This window comes from Mytilus edulis, chromosome 12 (genome assembly GCF_963676685.1).
Source record: "Mytilus edulis chromosome 12, xbMytEdul2.2, whole genome shotgun sequence".
Taxonomy (NCBI): domain Eukaryota; kingdom Metazoa; phylum Mollusca; class Bivalvia; order Mytilida; family Mytilidae; genus Mytilus; species Mytilus edulis.
Window position 1 is genome coordinate 25,211,213 of NC_092355.1, and position 24,294 is coordinate 25,235,506.

The 24,294-nt window shown below is 33.7% G+C and overlaps 1 protein-coding gene across 1 annotated transcript in view; it reads right to left on the reverse strand.

Annotated features, from left to right (window-relative positions):
* Positions 1–14,808, reverse strand: part of LOC139497534 (serine/threonine-protein phosphatase 6 regulatory ankyrin repeat subunit B-like) — a 43,062-nt gene extending 28,254 nt beyond the window's left edge. Inside the window, exons 1-2 of the mRNA XM_071285762.1 lie at positions 14,788–14,808; positions 13,025–13,117 (exon numbers count right to left, since the gene is read on the reverse strand). Coding sequence (XP_071141863.1) covers positions 13,025–13,117; positions 14,788–14,808 — 114 coding nt within the window. The remainder of the gene's footprint in view (positions 1–13,024; positions 13,118–14,787) is intronic.
* Positions 14,809–24,294: the final 9,486 nt, after the last annotated feature.

Sequence of the window (24,294 nt, forward strand, 5' to 3'; positions counted from 1 at the left end):
CACAGACTATAAGGGACTGGAACGCCTTACCACCAGACATCCCACAGGCAGAGACACTAGGTGCCTTCAAGGCCCTAGTGTCAAACCTCTAGAGCCTTGGAGGCTCCTACTGTTTTTAGCCAGTTTTTAAAAGTTTAATTTAAATTCACTGTATATAGCTAGTTCCACAGTCTTACTTCAACAATTTATTTACTTGGATGTCTTCTCCTGCAAACGGAACTCGTCAGAAACATTTATAGCAGAATCTTCAGTTTGTTGAAGGAGGCTATTATCCGACAGAAACAGAAAACATATAGAATGTTCCTCTTTTTAATTTTAATTTCAATTTGGTGTTGCAATACTTTTTTGCATGTGTATATCTTACAGAACTAGAAAAAATAAAGGAACGACATACACGGTTTTAAGACATATATACCTCGAATTTGACATAAGTGGTAATCTCAGTACCAAACCAAATCTGAGACAAGCAAGACGATACTAAAATTACTTCAACAAAACAAATCACCTGGCGAACATGTATACTATCAGAATTTTATGTTTTATACTAGGACATAATAAAAAACGATTTCTTTAGTTTACTACAAGAAATTTTTAATGATACTATATTGAGTAACTCTCAACATATATTATATTATTTTTGGATCAACAAAAAGCGTTCGATAGGGTTGAATGGGAATGGATAGATTTTGTATTGGAGAAATTTGAAAAGGTCGGAAATTTAGAGCATGGATAAAGATGCTATTATACCATGCTACTACGTGTATCAAAACTAATGGGTTTGTATCAAGATACTTTTCGATTACTCGCTCCGCTAGGCAAGGGTGTCCCATAGCGCCTCTCTTGTATATCATACAGACTGAACCCATGGCATGTGCTATTATGGGTAACACTAAAATAGAACGATTAAACTTACCAGGTGAGGGAGGGAACTTTATAGAAACTAAATTATGTATGTTTGCAGATGACACCCAGGTATTTAATAAAAATGAAAAATCTGTAGAAAATACTTTTAAAATTTTGTCTTCATACGAAAAAGCTTCAGGTTCTAGAATAAACTATGACAAATCAAATGGCTTACTTTTAGGGGCTTCTAAAAGAAAACGATTTAAATTTGATAAAATCAAATGGATCACAGGCAATGTTAAAACATTAGGAGTGTGTCATGGTTACGAAATAGATGACGATGATATATGGAGAAAAATAATAGATAAAGTTAAAAATTGTATACACATATGGAAAAGTAGGAAGCTTACATTTACAGGTAAAACACTTATAGTAAAAAATATGATACTTTCTCTCTGTTCGAAATACATGGAATTCCTGATAAGTATACTAAAGAGCTAAATAATATAATTTGGAACTTTATATGGGACGGAAAAGTAAATCAGGTAGATCGAAATGTCTGCTGTTTAAATGAAATAAAAGGGGGGATGGGAATGGTAAGTATAGATACGTTAATAAAAAGTAAACAAACAAAACTTGTATATCGTTTAATTCAGGAGCCATTAGAAAGCTGGAATGCGATCGGTAAGTATTGGCTACGGAAATTTGATGAAAAATATAATGATGCCTTTTTTGTATGTAAGTGTTCAAGTTTGAATGGTTTAGATATGAACCAACTGCCACAAGTTTATCAGAAAATTATAAATACGTGGTCAGGATTCATACAAAGTGTTGATACGTCGGTGAAACGAAAGGAAGGCTTAACAAACGTATGTGCGGTCATAGATCAGACATTAACCTTTATGCAACAACATTCTATACCAGCATTTCAATCAGCCAGATCGTTTCATCGTTTCTATGACAGTTCGCATTATCGAAAAGATATACCATAGCTCTAACAATCCTAATCTTTCAACGACTCTCCGTAGACAAAAAGCAGACTACTGGATTAGACAGTTGGGAACTGCAACACCTTATGGCTGCAATGACAAAATTGATGGTATAGGTATTCTATCTAGTCCTTCGTGTAACTCGGTGAATGTAATGAATATTTTCAACTTGACTCCTCGACGTAGACGCAGTCATGGTCATCGTCATTATATAGCACCTTCTCTGCATGATGTCTCTATTAATGACTTGCTGCCATTCACATGATTCATACAAAAGCCGTTAGGTATTCATCACATTCGCACGAAACTTTATTCATTACCCCTTTCAAAACTTCATTCTCTGTTCAATTTATGTTTGGAATCCACTGTTACAAACCCTCATTCAAACCAATACAAACTTGAAGCTATAATTTCGGATATTGCAAGTCACAGACTTTTCAAGCCAGTTCGCATTGGAAAAGATGAAAAAGAGAAAAGATCTTTTCTTAATCTTTCCTTTGCCAACAAAGGTCTCGATGGCGTCAACCTAGGCAATGTCCTTCATCATAAATTAGTGCAATCGAAAATACCTCCTTATTTCAAAGACCAGTCTGTACCAATAATTTCTTATACCTATACCAAACCTATTGCAACTAAAATTTTCAATTACAAACGCGTTTTGCAGGATCTCGATATTGACGACTTCAAGTCTAAACCTCCTGATTGCACTTGTGCTAGTTCCAAATTCACATATAATCCTGCTGGCCACGTTATTACCGGTGACCTTAACATTGTTAATAACACTTCTCTACAAAATGTGTTATCGAAATGTCCCAAATATCGTGAGCCTAAATCCATCAATTGGAAATACAGCTTTAAAATTTTGATGGATTCAGTCGAGGATTATGCCAGGCAATGGGCTAGGCGCGAGAAGGAAGACGTATACACTCTTTCGAAATGAATTAAGGCAGTGAGGTCGTTGATACAAATCAGAATTAAGAAACTAAATGGGTCCATCAATGCCCATGCTACGTCAATCGTTAAGGACCCTAATGTTGCAAAACACCTATCCGACCTCCATGACAAATATGTTGTTGTCCCCGCAGATAAAGCCCCAAATAACATCGTTTTTGTGTGTAAAAGTCATTACATCAACTGCTTGATAAACGAATTAGGTATTGACAATTCACTTGGAAACTCAACATATACCCTCACGACACTTACCAAAGAGGAAATCCTGGATAACCATAGGTCTGTTCTATGTTCCTTTGGAATTTCAACCAAAGATGAAGAACTGGATCTTCCATCACTGTATTGGATACCTAAACTAGATAAGTGTCCTTACAAACAACGGTTTATTGCTGGGTCTTCCAAGTGCTCCACGAAACCTCTTTCTAAATTATTAACATCTAATTTATCAGCAATCAAAGACGGGCTTCAAAGTTATTGTGAAACTGCCTATTCTAGAGGTGGCGTGAATCAGATGTGGATACTTAAAAATTCAAAAGATCTTTTAGAGTACATACAATCTAACTCTCTTTCATCTTGTAACAGTATTAAAAAGTAAAAACACAAAAATACTGAACTCCGAGGAAAATTCAAAAAGGAAAATCAAAAATCAAAAGGCAAAATCAAAAGTCCAAGCACATCAAACGAATGGATAACAACTGTCATATTCCTGACTTGGTACAGGCATTTTCTAATGTGGAAAATGGTGGATTGAACCTGGTTTTATAGCTAGCTAAACCTCTCACTTGTATGACAGTCGCATCAAATTCCATTACATTGTCAACGATGCATGAACAAAACAAACATACTCAAAGAGTAAAAATGTCAAAAATAGGGGTACAACAGTCAATATTGTGTTATCATCTTTTAAATATCACTACATAAACAACAAATGTAACAAAGTAGCACAAAAAGGCATACATCAAATTCAACATTCTCATTTTGCTTTTCCTATACGGCTGAATTTATCTATGTAAAGTCTACCTATAAATGCAAGAAGGTTTTCATTACTGGTGTAAAATTGCGCGTTTGAAATTCGCACAGGTAGACATAAAACTAATTTTGTCGTATGACGGCATACATAAATGCAGACTCACGTAAAGTAGATATAACAAAAAACAGACTTACAGTAAAAATAATAAATAAAATAATGGTGTGGTTCAAAGTATGACGGGATACATAAGTACAGTTTCACGTCAAATACGGCTGAATTTATCTATGTAAAGTCTACCCATAAATGATAGAAGGTTTTCATTACTGGTGTAAAATTGCGCGTTTGAAATTCGCACAGGTAGACATAAAAATAATTTTGTCGTATGACGGCATACATAAATGCAGACTCACGTAAAGTAGATATAACAAAAACCAGATTTAACAGTAAAAGTAATAATAATAAATAAAACAATGGTGTGGTTCAAAGTATGACGGGATACATAAGTACAGTTTCACGTCAAATGTATATCATAAAAAACAGACTTAACAGAAAAAGTAGTCTTATTGAATACAATAGTTTTGTCATTCATAGTATGTCAAGATCCTTAAGTAAAAGTAATATCAATAAATGAAATAATTTTGCCGTTCAAAGTATGTGGTTTTACATAACCACAGAGTCACTTCAAATGAATATCTAAAAAAGACATATAAAAGAATACTATAATACGTAATTAAGATGATAACAAACGTCAGTACGCAAAATCTATACTTCAAGACCATCTTGTATTATTTGTGAAGATGATACGGAATATTTATCAACAAGTTCTGGGTATCTTCCGATGAACTTTTTTAGAAAAAGGACGAGACGTTCTTTGACATATCCCTGGTTCATCAATTTTCTGCTCAGACACTGGTGACGTTTTACAAAGTCTGAATAGGAGCTGCAAGCTCTTGAATACCTAATAAGTTGGGAAATGTATATTCCATATGCAGGTGAAGTTGGTATATTACTACTAAGGTGGGGGAAATTGATAATTTCAAAATTAAAATCGTCTCGTTTGTCATAGATTCTGGTACTGAGATGACTGTGTATGTCAAATTCGAGGTATAAGTCTAAAAATGAGGCAGAGGAAGCCGTGTCTGTGGTCTCTTTAATTTCTAGTTCTGGTGGGTATATTAATGGAATCCAATCAGAAAAGTTCGGATTGTTAATGGAAAGAACATCATCAATATATCTGAAAGTGAAATTAAATAACCTGGCTTCTTTGATCTTCTTGTTTTTGACAAGTGTCTGAAGGAACTCCGATTCATATGAAAATAAGAAGAGGTCGGCAAGGAGAGGCGCACAGTTCGTTTCCCATAGGAATGCCGACAATTTGTTGAAAAAGTCTACCTCCAAATTCAACAAATATGTTGTCAATAAGAAACTCCAGCATACTGATCACTTGTTCCACTGTGTAGTATGTTTTACCCTTTTGTTCCTTATTAACAAAATATGCCTTGTGGTATCCCAAAGTGATAAATTTATAGCGTATGCTACCATTTTTATGATGAAAAGCATTGTGAATTATTTCTTTTAGACGGGTTTTCAATTTCACATGGGGAATGGTTGTATACAAGGTTGAAAAATCAAAAGTTTTAATAGAACTAATTTCAGAAAAAGACCGAGATTTAAAATTATCCAGAAGTTCTTTAGAGTTTTTCAGAATCCACATATGGTTAATACCACTACGTGAGTAAACAGTTTCACAGTATATCTGAAAACCCTCTTTAACTGCGGACAGAATTTTAGTCCATCTAATGGACAATTCTTTATTAGAACAAGCAGATGAGCCGGCAATGTACCGTTGTTTGTACGGAATTTTGTGAAGTTTAGGTATCCAATACAAACAAGGTAAGTCCTCCGATTTGTTGTTCAATGCAATGTTCATAGAAGCCATGAAGGACTTATGATTCGCCAAAATCTCATCCTTGTCAAATGATATGTTTTTGTATGTGGGATTATCTGAGTGTTCATTTATTCCTAATTCTTTTATAAGACTATAGTAATACGATTTACATACAAAGACAATATTATTTGAAGCTTTGTCCGCAGGCACAACAACATACTTATCTTGAAGAGATGATAGACATTTCACAGCCTCTTTGTCACTGAAAATGGACTTAGGTCGATCATTCACACAGTTTTTCAACTTATGAATGCGACGTTTTATCAGAGACCTGATTGTTTTGACCCATTCTGACAAAGTGTCCAGTTGAACTTCTTCTCGCTTAGCCCATGCTCTGGTGTAGTTCTCAATGGAATCCATAATTATTTTGAAGTTATGGTTCCAATTGATGTGTTGGGGTTCTCTAAACTTAGGACCACGAGAAATCGCCTTTCGGAGATTTTCATGTTGAATTATGTTTAGATCCCCAGTAATAACATGGCCAGAGGGGCTGTAATTGTAAGGCGAGTTGGAACAGTCACATGTCAGAGGTTTATTTAGGTATTGTTCTAAATCAAGGTCCTGTAATGCTTGTTTATAGTTAAATATTTTGGGTGCAATGGTTTTGGTGTAACTGTAGGATACAATAGGAACAGACTGATTTTGAAAATAAATAGGAACTTTAGATGTTACCTCCTTGTGATGTAGAACGTTGCTGATGTTGATTGCATCAATTCCTCTATTGTTAAAGTGAACAGGAAGGAATTTCCTCTTTTCCTCATGTAAAGGTTCCGATCTTACTGGTTTAAAGAGACGGAAAAGAGCTACATCACAAATTATACTGACAAGTCTGTATATTGGAGAAAATGTATTATTACCTCCTTTGTCAAGTGCATAATCTCTCAAACATTTAAGAAAATTAACCGGCAGTGAAAAAAGAATAGTTCTAATGTAATGTAACCCTAACGGATGATGCAGATGAGAAAGAAGGTCATCAAAGCTTCCAGAGGCCGATCTCGATTTGGAAGACTTTTTTACATTAGGCCGATGGTAACGTTTTTGTCCATGACTACGTTGGTTACGTAAGGTAGTATTAAATAAACTCATTACATTAACATCACTGCAGGCTGGACTTGACAAATTTCCTACTCCTTTGACATTATCATTGCAACCATATGGCATTGCAGTACCTATAATTGTTTGCCTTTTCCACATTGTAACTTTAATTAAGAGTTCTTTCATTAACACCCATACCACATCTTTTAATGTATATTAACATCAATACACCATCTTTACCTACATACGTGATAGATATCTTCCAACTCATTCGGTATGCAAGAGCTTTCAGTTGCTGCTCATACTGTGTAAAACGACAATAGTGTCTGAATAGAAAGTTGTTAAACCAGCGTAAACAAAGTCCCGTCCATGTTCTACATAAAGTTCATCGGAAGACACCAAGACCAATTGGATAAGAAATTCTGTATCAACTTCACATATGATACATGATGGTTTTGAAGTATAGATTCAGGTTACTGGTATTGTCTATCATCTTATTTCCTAAATTTGTCTTTATATTTATTTTTTTTTTTACTTTTTGTTGTTGACATAGTTATCCTTTTTTATAATGGTTAAGATAATACAACAATGTTGATTCATGTACAACAATTGTTGCCATTTTTACAAATTAAGTCTTTCTGTTTTGCTAACCCATTGGTGTCAATATAGAGGAATTTTATGCGGCTGTCGTACACGTGAGAGATTGATCCACTATTTTCTACAAATGGACTTTCCGTTTTAAATTTCCTTGGAAATATATATTTATTTTAAATTTATATTTTTTATCATTTCCTGCCTGCCAGGATTCAACCAGTCATCCATGTACGTAAACTTAATGACTGTTTCGACAGCTGATGGATGTAAACAATGCACTATTTTACTATGTTGTCGAGAATAAGATTGAGCTTACAATGGATATGCATTAACTCCCAAAAGCAACACATATGAATTCGTACTCCTCTTGTACCTGGTTTTCATTGAGCGCCATACAAATCTGTGCAACTGCCTGTCGTCTGGTGCGATACAAATTCTTAATTATATATCGGGGATAGCATTGTAAAGTGCACTGAGTATTTTATAAGACACAAGAGCATAACAAATAAATCTATTTGTAAATTGGGTCCTTGGTGATAAGTGTCATTAAGCAAACTTCCCTTAAACTTTGCAGACGTATAAAATACAATCTCTGTTTATTGTAGTTAACGTGACCTAAGTCAAATGCCACTCCGCTTTTAGTCTCCTTATTTGCCCAAAATTTGGGAACATATCCTTTTTTTAATTTATTTGTCTATACGTGTAGCTTGTTTTCAAGGATTAACAATGCGCGGTCTTTGTCTAATCTTTCTTTGAGTTTGTTTCAAATCTTGCCAATACCATGTTATAATTGTTCGGTCACGAAGATGTGTCGTTCTTTCATTGTACTCCAACTTGGAAGTGTCTGTCCATAAATTAAAAACATTGCTCTACCTGGGACAATGCTTTTGCTCGTCACTGTATAGAAATGGTGGTTTGATGTTCCGACTTCTCAAAACAATGTTATCTAAATCATTACGATTATCTTGTGAACGAGCAAACTATGTTCAGTTCAATAGTTTCTAATCCTATTTGCTAGTCTGATGATAACAATCAACACCAAGGAGTAAACAAAGACTCACAAATCCAAAGGACATGTACATCAACAGTTATAAATAATAATTAAGAAACAACACGAACACCACTAAAAAACGGGAGTGAAATCAGGTGCTCCGGAAGGGCAAGCATTTCCTGCACCGTATACGTTCTGTGTTTGTTTTTACATTGCAAATATGCTTTTCGATACACATCCAACCTAACGGCGTAATTCGACCAAAGGGTTTCCAGATTCACCGCGTTTATCTCTGTAATAATAACCTCAATTTTGTCTCACAGAATAATCTAGCCCAATCAATTAATCAACAGTAGGTCTTTTGACAAGATTTGAGAATATATATCCTGCAAGATGCCAGTATTTTCGAATTTTTTGTTTCCAGTCAATTGGTTGTAAACTTCCGGTATCACAGTAAGTAGTAAATGCGACTATCCTTGTGTCTGTCTGAATATGATGTCTAACCTCCACTGACATACTTTTGAATATTTCGATGTTTCAGTTAATAGATATAAGAAGATGTGGTGTGAGTGCCAATGAGACAACTATCCAGCCAAAAAAGCTATTTATAAAAGTAAACAATTATAGGTCAATGTACGGCCTTCAACACGGAGCCTTGGCTCACACCGATCAACAAGCTATAAAGGGACCTAAAATTACTTGTGTAAAACCATTCAATCGGGGAAAACCAACGGTCTGACAAAAAAGCCTATTTAACCAGTCCCGAAAATCCAAATTCGGCGGCGATTTTCTGATTCGGCCGATCATTGTGCGATCCCTACTTTCCCCTTCAGTGGCGGTTGATGCATCGTTCTTCTTTTCAAGAGCATACTTTTTTTCCCGATTCGGTTCGGAATTTCTGGAACACTGATTGTTTATCCTTATACAACATAAACTGATGAACTTAAGTTACCGGTTTTACTAACGTGGACACTCCTTACTAACATGATCGTGCCCTAGGCCGAACTAACATAACATAAGCCGTTATGAGGTATTTCTTCTTTTTTTTTGGAACACCAATATCCAACGTTACATGTTTTAGACTCAATGACTGTAGAAAATTCCACACAAGTGTTATTGATTTACCTTTGTTTGCAGCGTTGTTTTTATTTTCGATCTCCAGTTCTATGTCCATTTTTACCATGCTTATGATTTCTCTTGCAGTTCAGCTGAAAATTGCTACTAGTGTTCACACATCTCCTGTGTATTGTTTCTGATGCTATAGTTTTAAACTCCTGTTATATCCACTTCTGTAGACATTCAATTGACTCCTGTTTCCGCTTTTTAATATCCAACGATGGTGCATCGACTAAATACATTCTGTGTTTGTTTTTACATTACAAATTGTTGTACACTATTTCTAATTCCCTAAAACGACCTGCTTCTTTCGAGTTCACACCAGATATCCATATCTTTCAATGTCTTTAGCACACAAATTTTTCAAACATGTTCTTATTTTTTTACCTACATAGTAGTTTGTCTCCTTTGTTCTGTTTTTTTTTATTATTATTTCTAAACGCTCATTTGCGATATCGTTTGCCACTGATGAATACACCAAATTGTCGATTATTTGACTTGAAGTGTTTCACCATTCACATGTTTTCTCAATAAGGAAAATGTATTGTCCCATTGTCGCTGGTGCTTGGTAAATACACGCTAAGATAGATCACATAACTTTCGGTATCGAAACTCTTTCTTACTGTTTCCACGTCTCATTTTCAATTTCTGAACATTTAAATAAAAGCTGTTATTCTCTCTTATCGTATTTGATAATAATTGTAAATAAAGTCGAATCTTTATTCTTAAGTGTATATGCATTCAGTTTAACTGGGTTTTCATGTAAGTCATCTCCTCCGTTCGTTACTGCTTTTCCGTTTGACTTTAATCTTTATTCAAAGTATCTAGTTCTGTCGTGTTTTCCAATAACGATATCGTCAATTTTCCCAATTACTCAGTTTAAAATTAAGAAGATTGGTATAATTGCCGATGATACAACTATCCACCAAAGTTTAAATGAAGTAGATATGACCAAATGTAGAAAAATCGTAGAACCTTAAACCAAGATGATAAAAACCACATTGTATAGTGGACATTATAACGTCCTGACAAGAAACATATGAAACAATTCAATTGCAAAAACTAACGGTTTTATTCTTAACAAAACAATTTACGAAAAATTAAAATGACAGCTATAAATTAATGGCAAACACTCACCTACAGGCTCTCGACTTGGGACATTCACTTAACGAACGTTGCGGGGTTGATCATGTGTGTGTGCGCTTTTTGTTTACATTTACGATTATGATTGATTGTGGATATAAAAACACTAAATTGTTGCAGAGATACGATTGCTTTCAAACAAAGTCAGATATTAAATTGGTTTGTTTGGGACTTGGAGTTTGACGAAAACGTTTAAGCAATTGAATTATATCAATAATCGAGTTGGCTCCTCACAGAAACAAACATTTGATATTTACAATTATTAATGCATTATATGCCTTGTGCAAATGTTCGCACTATTCATGTTAGTTAACACAAAACTACTATATTTCTGTCTAGTAACAAAGGCATACTAGTTACAAATAGTACAGTCTTTGATGATAAATTTCTAACATTACGCTACTTGTAAATCTAAACCACAGAAACAATACACGTTGTTTACCAACTAGTTGTGATACAGACTACGATTTAATCTTGTCTTTACCTCAATAATGATATAAAAGAAGGACGAAAGATACCAAAGGGACAGTCAAACTCATAAATCTAAAACAAACTGACAACGCCATGGCTAAAAATAAAAAAGACAAACAGAAAAACAATAGGACACATGACACAACATAGAATACTAAAGAATAAACAACACGAACCCCACCAAAAACTAGGGGTGATCTCAGGTGCTCCGGAAGGGTAAGCAGATCCTGCTCTACATGTGGCACCCGTCGTGTTGCTTATGTGATTACAAATCCGGTAAATAGTCTAATTCGGTAGGTCACATTCATGAAAGGGAAGGGGATTGTTGTTACGACGTAAGGAACATATCCGATATCATTTGTGAAACGGTTATTCCATAACGGTCAACCAACTCGTGATGACGTCCGTAAAATTTACGAAGGGATGATTTCAACTTCACCATTTGGAACTCTTGGTTTAATAGCTTCCTTGTGGGCAGTAACCCTCTATCAAGAAAATCATGATAGGAAATGCAAGCACGGGAATATCGTATCAATTGGGAGATAGATATACTCTGTATGCAGGTGCTGCTGGAATGTTGCTACTTAGAAATGGAAAGTTCACAATTGGAAAGCTGAAATCATCTCTTTTGTCGTAAAGTTTCGTTTTCAACCGACCCTCATTGTCAATTTCTAGATGTAAGTCAAGATATGAAGCCGATTTAACTGTATCTGTAGTATCCTTTATCTCCAATTCGATGGGATAGATGCGTTCCACATAGTCACCAAATTTTGAATTGTTTAGTGAAAGAACGTCATCTATATAGCGGAAGGTAGAGTTAAAGGATATTGCTAACTTCTTATCTTTCTTCCTAAGAAGTTCCTGCATGAAGTCAGCCTCATAATAATAAAGAAACAAGTCGGCAAGTAGAGGGGCACAGTTTGTTCCCATTGGGATGCCGACAGTCTGTTGAAAAACACGTCCTCCGAACGTTACAAATATGTTGTCAATCAAGAAATCAAGCATCTTGATAATATCGGTTTCAGAGAATTTTTCTACGTTAGAAAAGTGTGGTTCCAATTTGCACTTATGAGAAGTGCAAATTATTCCAAGAACATGTTAGTAGCAATTAATCGGATGTTTTAAATGACCAAAATATGGTGACATCATTAATATTTCTTTACACTGCTGTTCTCTGAGAATACTATAAATGTTTATTTAAAGCCCACGGTTATTTATAACTGTCAATTGACGAAATTATTTTGTATGATCCTCTTTGTATCGATGTGTAGGAACAGTAGATTTACGATTAGTTTAAATACATTTATTACATATATTAGTTGATAAATAATTTTGCGAGTTTCATGGGTACAGGTAAACCTTTTTTTAAATTTCAATGAAGTAAAAACTATGTATAGGCTTGTGTGCAGAAGTTAATTAAACCAAGAAATCAAATATCCAGTAAAATACAATGCTTCCTCAATTCACGAAGTTCGTACCCACGAAAATGATTGAATCTACAGTATCTTATGAATATTAAACGAGATAATGTAACATTTTGGAAAAAAAAACACTTTTCAAACTGTGCAGTAGAAAAGAAGGTAGGTTTAGAAGAGAAACATTGATTGGTATTCATGACTTAAGTACATGTAACTGCAGATTATACTGATAGTATATCCCACTTAATACCTGTAATTGTTGATACCCCTGAATGTTTTCGATACCAAGATGTACAATCCCTAAACAAATAATATATAGTTACCGTTGTGACGATTGAACAGCGATATACTACTGTTGCCTTTATTTTTGTATGTTTTATTGGAGCAGAAGTTTTGATGTCAATTTTGATATATATATGAATAGTGCCAGTATTGTTTGAGCCTATTCCTGACATTGTATAATAAATCACCATGCTTCACATGTTTCATTCAAAAATATAAAGTACACCTATTATGAGGGTAAAACTTCCAAATGTGTTTAAATTATTAACTTACATCTTCTCTATACTTAAAATTCACTGAAGCACCTCTTGCGAGAATATTTTTCACTTTTACAACATCTCCAGTATAGGCTGCCCAGTAAAGAATCTACAAGCATATATTAATATACCGATTAACATTGTTGTCAATAGTTATATAATTATTATCTGTGACTGTATCTTGCATTAATTTGTAGGAGCCTTTACTATAGATAATTAAGCTGATCTGTAACAATAACAGCACAAACAACATTTTCCAAAAGACCAAAAAAGTGAAAAAGTATATTTAAACAAAACGCATTTGACTAACAGGTCGAACAACTGATGTTCTTTAACCCTGCTGACTGCCATTGGCGATTGCCAAATAAAATTGATCACAAGATGTAACAAAATGGATCTTAATATAAATTTAATACTAAACAGAAAAAAAAAATTAACTTGTGGCCGCGATGTTATGCCATAAGAATACGGTGTCAATATTTAGTACACCAGATCCGGATTTCGACAATAAATGTCTCTTCAGTGATGTTAGGGATCGAAACGGTATTTGGAAGGCCATATAAAAAGTACCCTCATTTGTAGATAGACTCTTGAATTTTAAGAGTCAATACAGGATGAACGGATCATATAAACCGGAAGGAAAATATGATACAAGCCATATGCAAACTAAAAAATATAAACGAGTCTAAATTGAAAACTACGTTCAAACCTATGATTGCGTTGGATAAAAACCGCAATTTTTATACGTGTGCATGTAAAACAAATTTCGTTGTAGAAGGTTCTAAAAACAGCACAAACAACATTTTCCAAAAGACCAAAAAAGTGAAAAAGTATATTTAAGCAAAACGCATTTGACTAACAGGTCGAACAACTGATGTTCTTTAACCCAGCTGACTGTTATTGGCGATTGTTGAGAATACCGCGGGAGTCAAGACGTCGCGTTTTACTGTTATGTATCTAGGGTTGACGTCAGTGTGCGACGTCGCCTTAGCAGTTCTGTGATAATGAAGTAAACGTCAAACTGTATGGTTGTATTGTTTTCTGTATACGATATCAGAAGTTAGCCTCGACAGCGATTGCCAAATAAAATTGATCACAAGATGTAACAAAATGGATCTTAATATAAATTTAATATTAAACAGAAAGAAAAAAAATTAACTTGTGGCCACGATGTTATGCCACAAACATACGGTGTCAATATTTTTTTAGTACACCAGATCCGGATTTCGACAATAAATGTCTCTTCAGTGATGCTAGGGATCGAAACGGTATTTTGGAAGGCCATATAAAAAGAACCCTCATCTTTAGAAAAAGTACCCTCACTTTTAGAAAAAGTACCCTCATTTTTAAAAAAGGTACCCTCATTTCTAAATAGATTCTTGAATTTTGAGAGTCAATACAGGATGAACGGATCATATAAACCGGAAGGAAAATATGATACAAGCCCAAACGAAAAAATATAAACGAGTCTAAATTGAAAACTACGTTCAAACCTGATTGCGTTGGATAAAACCCGCAATTTTTATACGTATGCATGTAAAACAAATTTTGTTGTAGAAGGGTCTAAAAACAGCACAAACAACATTTTCCAAAACAACTGATGTTTCTTTAACCCTGCTGACTGCCATTGGCGATTGCCAATTAAAATTGATCACAAAATGTAACAAAATGGATCTTAATATAAATTAATACTAAACAGAAAAAAAAATTAACTTGTGGCCACGATGTTATATATTTATCATAGTAGAATGTAGAACTATCAGCTTTTTTAAGACTTACAATACCATAAGGCATATACATACTTATTTCTTACCTGACTTACTGATATTTAACAAATGTGATATATGCACTGATTGGTCAAATTTTCTGACGATCTTTTAACACCTCATGGCCTCCCACAAATATTGTTGATTCCAAATAAATGTACAAAAGTGTCTGCATTAAACATGTTAAACCTCTCAAAATTATTGATTCCAATCAAAACAAATTCTTAAGGATGAGTATCTAAATAACAGCATGAGTTCTCAACTTCAAACCAGAATATACAACTTGCGAGAGGATTTAGCTTTCTAACTGTTAACTTCCCATGTATCACCAATAATATGCTATCTCTACGCTACACGATAATGACTTTTAAATCTTTCATAACACTTTCCGACGTTACTGTCACAATAACCAATCAGCTAGTCGATACAATTTGTCTGTGTAGCACCTTTTTAGCGTCACTTGTTTTCAATCGTTGACATTTCATACAAGAAAAGTTGTTGAATCTGTAATTTTATTTTAAATGACCTATAATGTGAATGTTTGCTTATAAGGGATGTGATGTGTAGATGAAGTAAGCGTTGCACGGTCACAAAATGTAAGGCTTGTATCATTGGTGTTATTATATATATTTGTATGTCTCCAATTTCTTGTAAATGAATTAAAAAATATATATATTATATTACATATGACAGTATATCAATACATTATGGTTAACTGCATTCCCAGCTCTCTTAAAATATGTTATATGTAATCAATATTACCTCATTACAATAGTTTTGCTTTGCCATGCATACGCTTGGTCTAGAATAAATAAAAAAATATATTGGTGAACTTCAAATATGAAATTATAGTTTGTTATTAAGGATGTATTCTTCTGACTTTTCAGTCTCGTTCAGTCTCGTTGAAATCTCGTTCTTGAATTATTTCCAACACATGTGATACAAGTGGAAAATATCAATGAAATTTAAAAAATATTATAATCAAACATAACTATGTGAAAAAAATTGTGTATTTACAATGAATGGTTTTTGAGTAATCCAGTTTTCAAATTTTACAACCAATCAAGTCATTATTTGTAGCCAAAATTTTGAGAAAATGGGTGAGAGATACAAAAAATGATTTAAAAAAATCATGTATATCCCATATCATTTTGGTCTTTTCAAATTTCTTAGATAGGTATTTTTTCAATCATTTAATAACAAAAAAGTTGAAATAATATGCATTTTGTTCATAAAACTGAAAAAAATCACAAAAATACAAAATTGACAGCATGTTTAGGGGCCAGTTGAAGGACACCTCCGGGTGCGGGAATTTCTCGCTACATTGAAGACCTGTTGGTGACCTTCTGCTGTTGTTTTTTTTTCTATGGTCGGGTTATTGTCTCTTTGGCACATTCCACATTTCCATTCTCAATGTTATGGTAAATTTTACACAAAAAAGCGTCAAAATATGATAAAACTTTCTTATATTAACACCTACCTATATTTTTTTTTAAGTAAAATTTATGTAGATTGGTCAACTTCATCTTTTTAGAAAGTATGAAAAAAAGTTTAATTGTGGAACTGTGATTTTTTTCACAATAATAGTCCAAAAATAGGTAAAAATGGATGAAAAATGGGAAAATCACCAAAATGGGCATTGTCTAAGGGCCGTAGCATAAAAATAAGTGCACCACCACATGATTTTTTCTTCACCAATTATTTTGTTACAGTCTTATAAACCCAAAAAATCAGGTTAAGAAAAAAAGTTTACTTCTAGAAATTTGTGGCTCCTCAGAGGTGTACATCCTTACGTTAAATATTTTTGTTTTAAATACTTTTAGATTAAATCTTTATTAGCTCTTGCTTTCTTCTTCATTTATTTTGTCTGAATACAATGTATTTTAATTGAAAAGATTATAACAATTGACTAGGTAAGATGAAAAACAATGAACATGTTTTTGTTGTCTACATTCCCTATCCAACATATTGTAAGTCTTTAAGAACTGGTTCGCAAATTACATTGGTCATGTGACTACTGAACTAGAAGGAAACTTACTATTTTGAAATTTCTCCAAACGAAAACGAACTTCTCGTGGCTATCCTGTCTATAAACTCATCATAGATACCAGGATTAAACTTTGTAGGTACGACAAACGCGCGTTTCGTCTACAAAAGACTCATCAGTGTCGCTCAAATAAAAAAAAGTTAAAAAGGCCTAATGAAGTACGAAGTTGAAAAGCATTGAAGACCAACATTCCTAAATATTTCGCAAAGTATAGCTAAGGTAACATATTCCTAAGGTAGATAAGCCTTAGTATTTCAAAAATTCAAAAGATGTGTAAACAGTTAATTTATAAATATGACCATATTAGTGATAATTCATTTCAGAACAGAAATGCTGAATACTGGGCTGGTGATACCCTTGGGGAAAGAAAACTCCACAAGCTGTTGCATCGACCCAGTGGTTGTAAATACACACATCATATATATACCTGTATTGAATTTTGTATTTACACGTCTACAAAAGCCTCATCAGTAATGCTCCAATCAAACAAGTCAAAAAGGCCAAATAAAATACAAAGTTGAAGAGCATTGCCAATGTACACCTGTTATCTGTTTTACTTGAAACATTACCCCACTTGTGTTTTCAAAACATTTTCATCTAGCTCCGAGTCTATGAGAATGACATTCTTATTTTAGCTTGAGTTGTTTTATTCAGATTGTTTTATAAGTAGTTTGCCTACTCGGAAATGCGACGGGGACACTGAAGTGCGATCACTACGCTGAAGTGCGATGGTTCACGCCAAAGTACGATGATCCTTTCGCTGAAGTGCGATGGTTTTGCATGAAGTTTGAATATTGTGACGTTTTGAAAAAGAACAAAATTCACAGGCAGGAGAATAAGATTTTGTAGATGAAAGCTTCAGGCAAACAAAGGAAAGTAAAAAGAAAGTAACGAACGAATCAAGTCCGGAACAGTTTTAAGCAATGTAAGTAAATACTCGAAAATGTCTCTGTGAGGTAGCAAACCATGTACTTGGGGAACGAAGTGTCAAACGATGAACCCAGTTTGCAGACGAGCTAAACAGTGTTCAGCAGTATGTTTTTACCTTTCGTACGACAAATAAAATGTCTTGATCTAAATATTTATTTTGAGTTCTCTACAAATACGTTTCACACGATTTTGTGTGGACTTCACAATGAAGTATTAGCAATGCGTGTGTTGTATCAAGTTTACATTATGTTGTTTAAATCCCGGGATACGGTAAATCCTGATTGGTAAGAACACCACCTTTTTAGCCATATGTTATATGTCAGGAATATGACAGTTCTTGTCCATTCATTTTTGATGGGTTTTGTTATTTGATTTTGCCACGTGATTATGGACTTTCCGGATAGATTTTTCTCTAAGTTCAGTATTTTTGTGATTTTACTTTTTATTGTTACAGTATTAAGTTTTGCTTCAACACGTTAGGCCGAAATTAATATGACTGCTTCCTACATGTACTTCCCAATTTATGTTGTTCTTCTCTGCGTTGAATCAGCTATAACTTCATTTTTTTAGTGGAAAATGTGACAATTACTATCATATAGACCTGCAATCTGAATATTTTCTTTCAACCTTCTCATGATATTTTATGAATCCATGCTACTGCGTACTAAGCGGAGAATTAGCTAATTCAATATTTAATTTAAACAAATTAAAATTTTAAAGTCTTTGGTTTAAACTGAACAGAAATTTAACCAATCTTTCAAATGCAAGATTAGCAATTACGTTTGTCAAATTTAAATTATGGTATTTCATTCAAACAACTCATATACATATGTGTTTTACTCAATGTCACAGACAGACCATCGCACTTCAACGTTACCACCATCGCACTTCAGCGTAGTTATTAACAAGTTAGCGTCACAATTTCAGCATTGCATTGTTAGCGTGTTACCCAACGCATTTAAGCATCGTTCATCGCACTTCAGAGTGATTATCGCAGTTCAGAGTACCATCGCGGTTCCGAGTCCTACATATATTTTTATAATAAGTTCTGCAATTGAAAAAGCAGGTATTTTTGTATGTCTTTTGAATATTGTGATTTGACTATTAAATGGGTTTTCCTTGTTGATAGATTTAACACCATTCGCTTTGCATAACTTTTTAAAACAATTAAAGGGCTTTTCGTGATATATGTCAAAAATAATATAGACAAGGCTTTGTAATCCTTTTTTTTTTTGTTATTTTATGTTAATATGGATCTTGTCTATGTACAAGCTTTGATTATTTGGAATTAATACAAAATTTCACTTCTTCGTTCTATGAACATCAACATTATTTTCTTTCTCCTAAAAAATACTGTTCTTCCACATGTACAGGAAGTTTTATCTAGCACTAATTGCATAGTTTTATTGTTGATGTTCACCCCATCTGTTCCAAGTTATAGGTTAGTTATATTCATATTAAAGAAATGTTTTGGTTTTCCTAAACGGAATATTTTATACACACAGACGAAGAAGTATAATTAATGACAAAATTATTTTCATTTACCTGTGTAGATCACGCAGGTTTTTTCAAAAGTGATGATTTCTAAAAACTGTTTAATATTTCACAGTGGTATCTTACTTTAACTTTATTTAAACCTGTTTATCTACTGTTGACCTCAATAATTTATACCTTATAAGTTTAATTAACTATGTATTTGCATTAAGGTATCGCAGATCAAATTTATTCGTGTGTGCTAATTTGCGTTTTTTAATTGAGTTAAGCCTTCCAATCGATATTTTATAGTGGTTTTTTTTTCTAGGTTGTGATGTTATACTATTGTTTCAGAAAAGGAAGAAGGTTTCATACCATTAAAACATTTAATCCCGCTGCAAAAGTTTGTGTTTTTAATCTGATGTACAGTAGTTGTCGTCTGTTTATGTAGTTCATAGGTATTTTTCGTTTTTCGTTTTCATATAGATTATACCGTTGGTTTTCCCGTTTGAATGTTTTTACATTGGTAATTTTCGGGACCCTTTATACCTTGCTATTCGGTATGAGCAAAGGCTCCATGTTGAAGGACGTATCTTGTCCTATAATGGTTTTTACTATTTTAAATTGTTATTAGGATGAAGAAATGTCTCATTGGCACTCATACCACATCTTCCTATATCTAAGGATGAAATATAACACATAGAATGATAAGAGTGACCCTGACATAATAGCCGAGTTAATCATTGTAAACTTTTGGAATCACTTAATGTAAAAGATCGTACGCAAGATACGCGATGACGTTCTGTGTTAGCAAGCGGAAAGGGAAAAATAAGCAGCTAAGAAATTTAATTTTTAAATTACAAAACATATCCAGTTCTCTGGACAAGTCGACCGCATCCGAAATATAAAAAAAAAATAATAGACATTAATAAACGTAGTGTTACCTTGTGACGTAAGGCGAATCTAGAATTGGAAATAAGACACATGGATTTTAATCGTGTGGAAATGTTATATAACTTTGTGTATACACAATGTTTGTTTATGTGTCAGCAGTTAGGTTTATGGTTTACTACAGGAGGACCTCTTATACAAGTAAATCAAAACCCTAACCACATGCACACCTTCAATATATTTTCAAACATTCAGCAAAGTAAAAGCTTCCTAACATTCAAACTGTATGAGGACTTATCCAGAAACGCAATCCCCTTATGAGTTTGACTCTTGTATCTTTTGTCCCTTTTTCATGCATGTATAAACTCTAAAAATGAAAAAAAAAAATCTCTCAAAGAGACAAACATGAGAAACTTCAAACCCCAGACCACATTTACACCTTCAATATGTCTACAAGCAGTCAGCAAAGTGAAAACTACCTAGCATTCAAACTGTAGGAGGAGTTATCTGGAAACGCTATGCACCTTTTATGGAAGTATATACCCCAAAAATGACAAAGTTCAATTCCCTCCAAAAAGCAAAACAAATATAATATATCATAGTTCGTTTCTGTGTGCGTAACATTTTTACGTTGTGTTTCCGTTGTGTCATTTGTTTTCGTTTATATTTGAGTGTGAATTCACATTACTATAAGACGTGCCACGGTACTTTTCTATCCCAAATTCATGTATTTTATTTTGATGTTATATTTGTTATTCTCATCGGATTTTGTCTAATGCTTAGTCCGTTTCTGTGGGTGCTACATTTTAATGTTGTGTCGTTGTTCTCCTCTTATATTTAATGCGTTTCCCTTAGTTTTAGTTTGTAACCCCGTTTTAGTTTTTTGTCCATAGACTTATGAGTTTTGAACAGCGGTATACTACTGTTGCCTTTATTTGCCCGGAATAACTATATACCAATTATTGGACAGACGGACGGCGAGTGGTATTCCTGTCATGTAATATGGTAATTTAGTTGTATATTTAACGTTGCCATAAAAGCGCGAGGTTTTGCTCATACCACCTAGTCAACTGTAAAAGCCCCAGAAATTCAGTTTTTTTTTACCCAGGCTTGGATGACACATTTTCCACCGGAAGTAAAGGTAACAAAAATCAATGAATCGAACATAAACTAACTAATGTTACCTTTTGAAATATAGGTTACGAAGGCTATTACATCGTTTAGACAACAGACCAATATTTTGAGGTTTCGACAAATAAATAAGTATGTGCCTAAATTAATTTTTCCATAAGGTAAGAAAAGCAAGAAATACCAATGGGCATCCAAACTCATGTCTTTAAGATAAATAGGCAAAGCCATGGCAAAAAATGAAAAAGTAAACAAAAGACAAATAACCGAATGTATACAATACACATCATAGAAAACTAAAAAAATAAGCAACACAGACAATAGTCTCGATCATCCAGCCGCTTTATTTTTCAAAGTAGAGCGTCTGGATGAAAAGTGATATAAAAATGGTAATTTATGACATTTGGAATAGTATCGGCTTTTTTAGCTTGTTGTCAAAAATAATGTCCAAGACGAATAACCAAGAAGTTGGTTTTTGACTTCGGAAGAAATGAAATTACGATAATATTATCGGAAAACACCATACACCATGGCTTAAATAGGCACATCCAACCTTGGTAAGATGTTATAACAACACATACTGTAACATAAATTGCAATGGAACCTGATACACAGAGTAGTTATATTCTTTCATGCATGTCCGTGCAACGAAAACGAGTTTATAATTATACAATAAATGTCAATTGTTATGTTGACTGGGACCACTCGAACAGTCGTATACGTTATAAATACATTTTGGGTTGAGTATCGTTAACTTTATAAATACTTGATGGAAAACTGCTATGACGCCGAAATATCACCTTCATACAAGATCAGTTTGTTGTATTTTTCTAAATAACGGGAGTTTGTATCTTGATATGTGTAAATAAAAAAGGGGAGGAGAGATACACAATGATATACACATTCAAAGATAAACAAACAAAGTGTTTCTAGAAGATGCCATTTTTTACACAGTACACTAAACGGTCAAAATGATATGTATACATTCGATTTTCTGCAAAAACAAAAGACAGCTAGAGTTGCTAAACAATGTATTCAGCATCGATGAAAAGAGGTGTCAATGAGGCAGCAACCAGTGAACCCAATGACTTAAATTACAAAAAGTAGACATCATCATGATTAAGAGTTTATCAAGTAGACTAGAAGATAACATTGCCAAAAGCTCAACATTACACAAACAAGGAGATGCGGTATGAATACCAATGAGAACTATCCACCTAAGGTTCTAATGAATTCGATGTGAGCAATTATAGGCAACTGTATGGCCTTCAACAATGAGAAAATTCCATGCATGGCTTGGATAGAGAATACAAACAGGGAATGTGTCAAAGAGACACTGGGCAACCCGACCGAAGAGCAGTAGTGCAGTAAACAGCCCAATGCCACCAATGGATCGGGTCTTCAACGCAGCAAGATAATCTGTGGGATTCAGCTTGCCCCAGGAAAATAATTTATACAATATATTTCTATGATGTTTTTTTTTTAAACAATTTGTTTTTTATATACATGTATATGCTATGCTGGTGACTAAACATTGATTTGATTTTAATAATTACTGAAGCATCAATCAGTATAAATAGACCACATTACAAAATGTTGGGTATACATTATTTTGACAGCCGCCACAAAGCAAAAAAAAAAAAGATACACAGACGTATATTGATTAAATGAAAAATATGACAAGAAACACATTGTTAACAGATATATTAGGGAAATTAGATTATTATCAAATTAAAAATCATAGGAACACAATAAAACAGTAAGTTTTTACGGTTGAATTTATCTCATTTTCATGTCGGGCCCTTTTATAGTTGGTAAGGAGTTTTTTTACTATTGAAGGTCATGCAGTGATCACATTTGTGTATATCTATGTCATTTGAACTCTGCTAGGTTGTTGCCTCGTTAGCAATCATACCAATTTCCTTATTTTTATATAAAAGGTTCTCAGGAGAAGTTATTGTTTTTGCGAAGCTGTCCAGTATTGCATCCTAATACATGATGGAAATTATAACAGTTGAAGTAGATTACACTTTTGAGTTATTATCTTTTTTTACAAGTTACTATGCAGTATGGGATAAATTTCATTCCATCTTTTCCATGTACATGATCAAACATGTATTCAAAGAGTATTGGGTTTCATGACTGACTGCTTAAGTTCTTTATTTCTCCATGGACACGGGCTACACTGGTAAAATGGTTTTTGGTGAAGGTTGGTTCATATATATTTTCTTCCCAAAAGGATTAGGCGGTTATTGGTTTAACAGCTAAGAAACATTCAGACTATTAGATGTCGTTTGTAGTTTTAAGATCAGTTAATTTTGGAAATGAAAATTGAGTTGGCTCATTGTGTGATCTCGCTGATCTGCTAGTTAAACTTGTGAAGGAAATTTTTCGACATATGCAATCTTAGTATTTGTTTGAGATGTTTTTCTATTTTGTAAGGTAAGTGCATCAGATATATATATATATATCTAAAATGGCCGCATAAATTATTACAAATGTGAGAATAATGAGACAAAACAAGGAAAAATCGATAAAAAAATAAAGAATAGAGACTAACGGTGACACAATATACTGTGGTTGGTTGCTTAACGTCCAGTGACAAATTTTTCATGCAAGTTTAAGATGATATGATACAATAAGAGTATAGTGGTATTTTATAGTATGAAGAGAAGAGTATAAAGTGGACCGGTGTGCAATAATATAAGAGTAGTTAAGATCTTGGGTTGCTTTTTTATCGTCTTGTGGTTAATAATGGTAATTATGACTCACTAAAAAATAAGGGTATTTTGTAATAGAAGCAGAAATATAGATTTAAGTATAACGGTCCACTACCGAACCCTTTTTAAGCGTACAGAGAGCGTGGTATCCTCTATACACGAACAGGGGCGGATCCAGAACTTGTTATTAGGGAGGGGAACTACACACACTCATGCTACAGTGTTTCCCGCATAATCAACCACATTTTTCCTACGAAAAATATTGGGGATCCGACTATGACGAGTGCTATAATATTTACGCAGGGCCGTAACTAGGCCTCAGAATAAAACA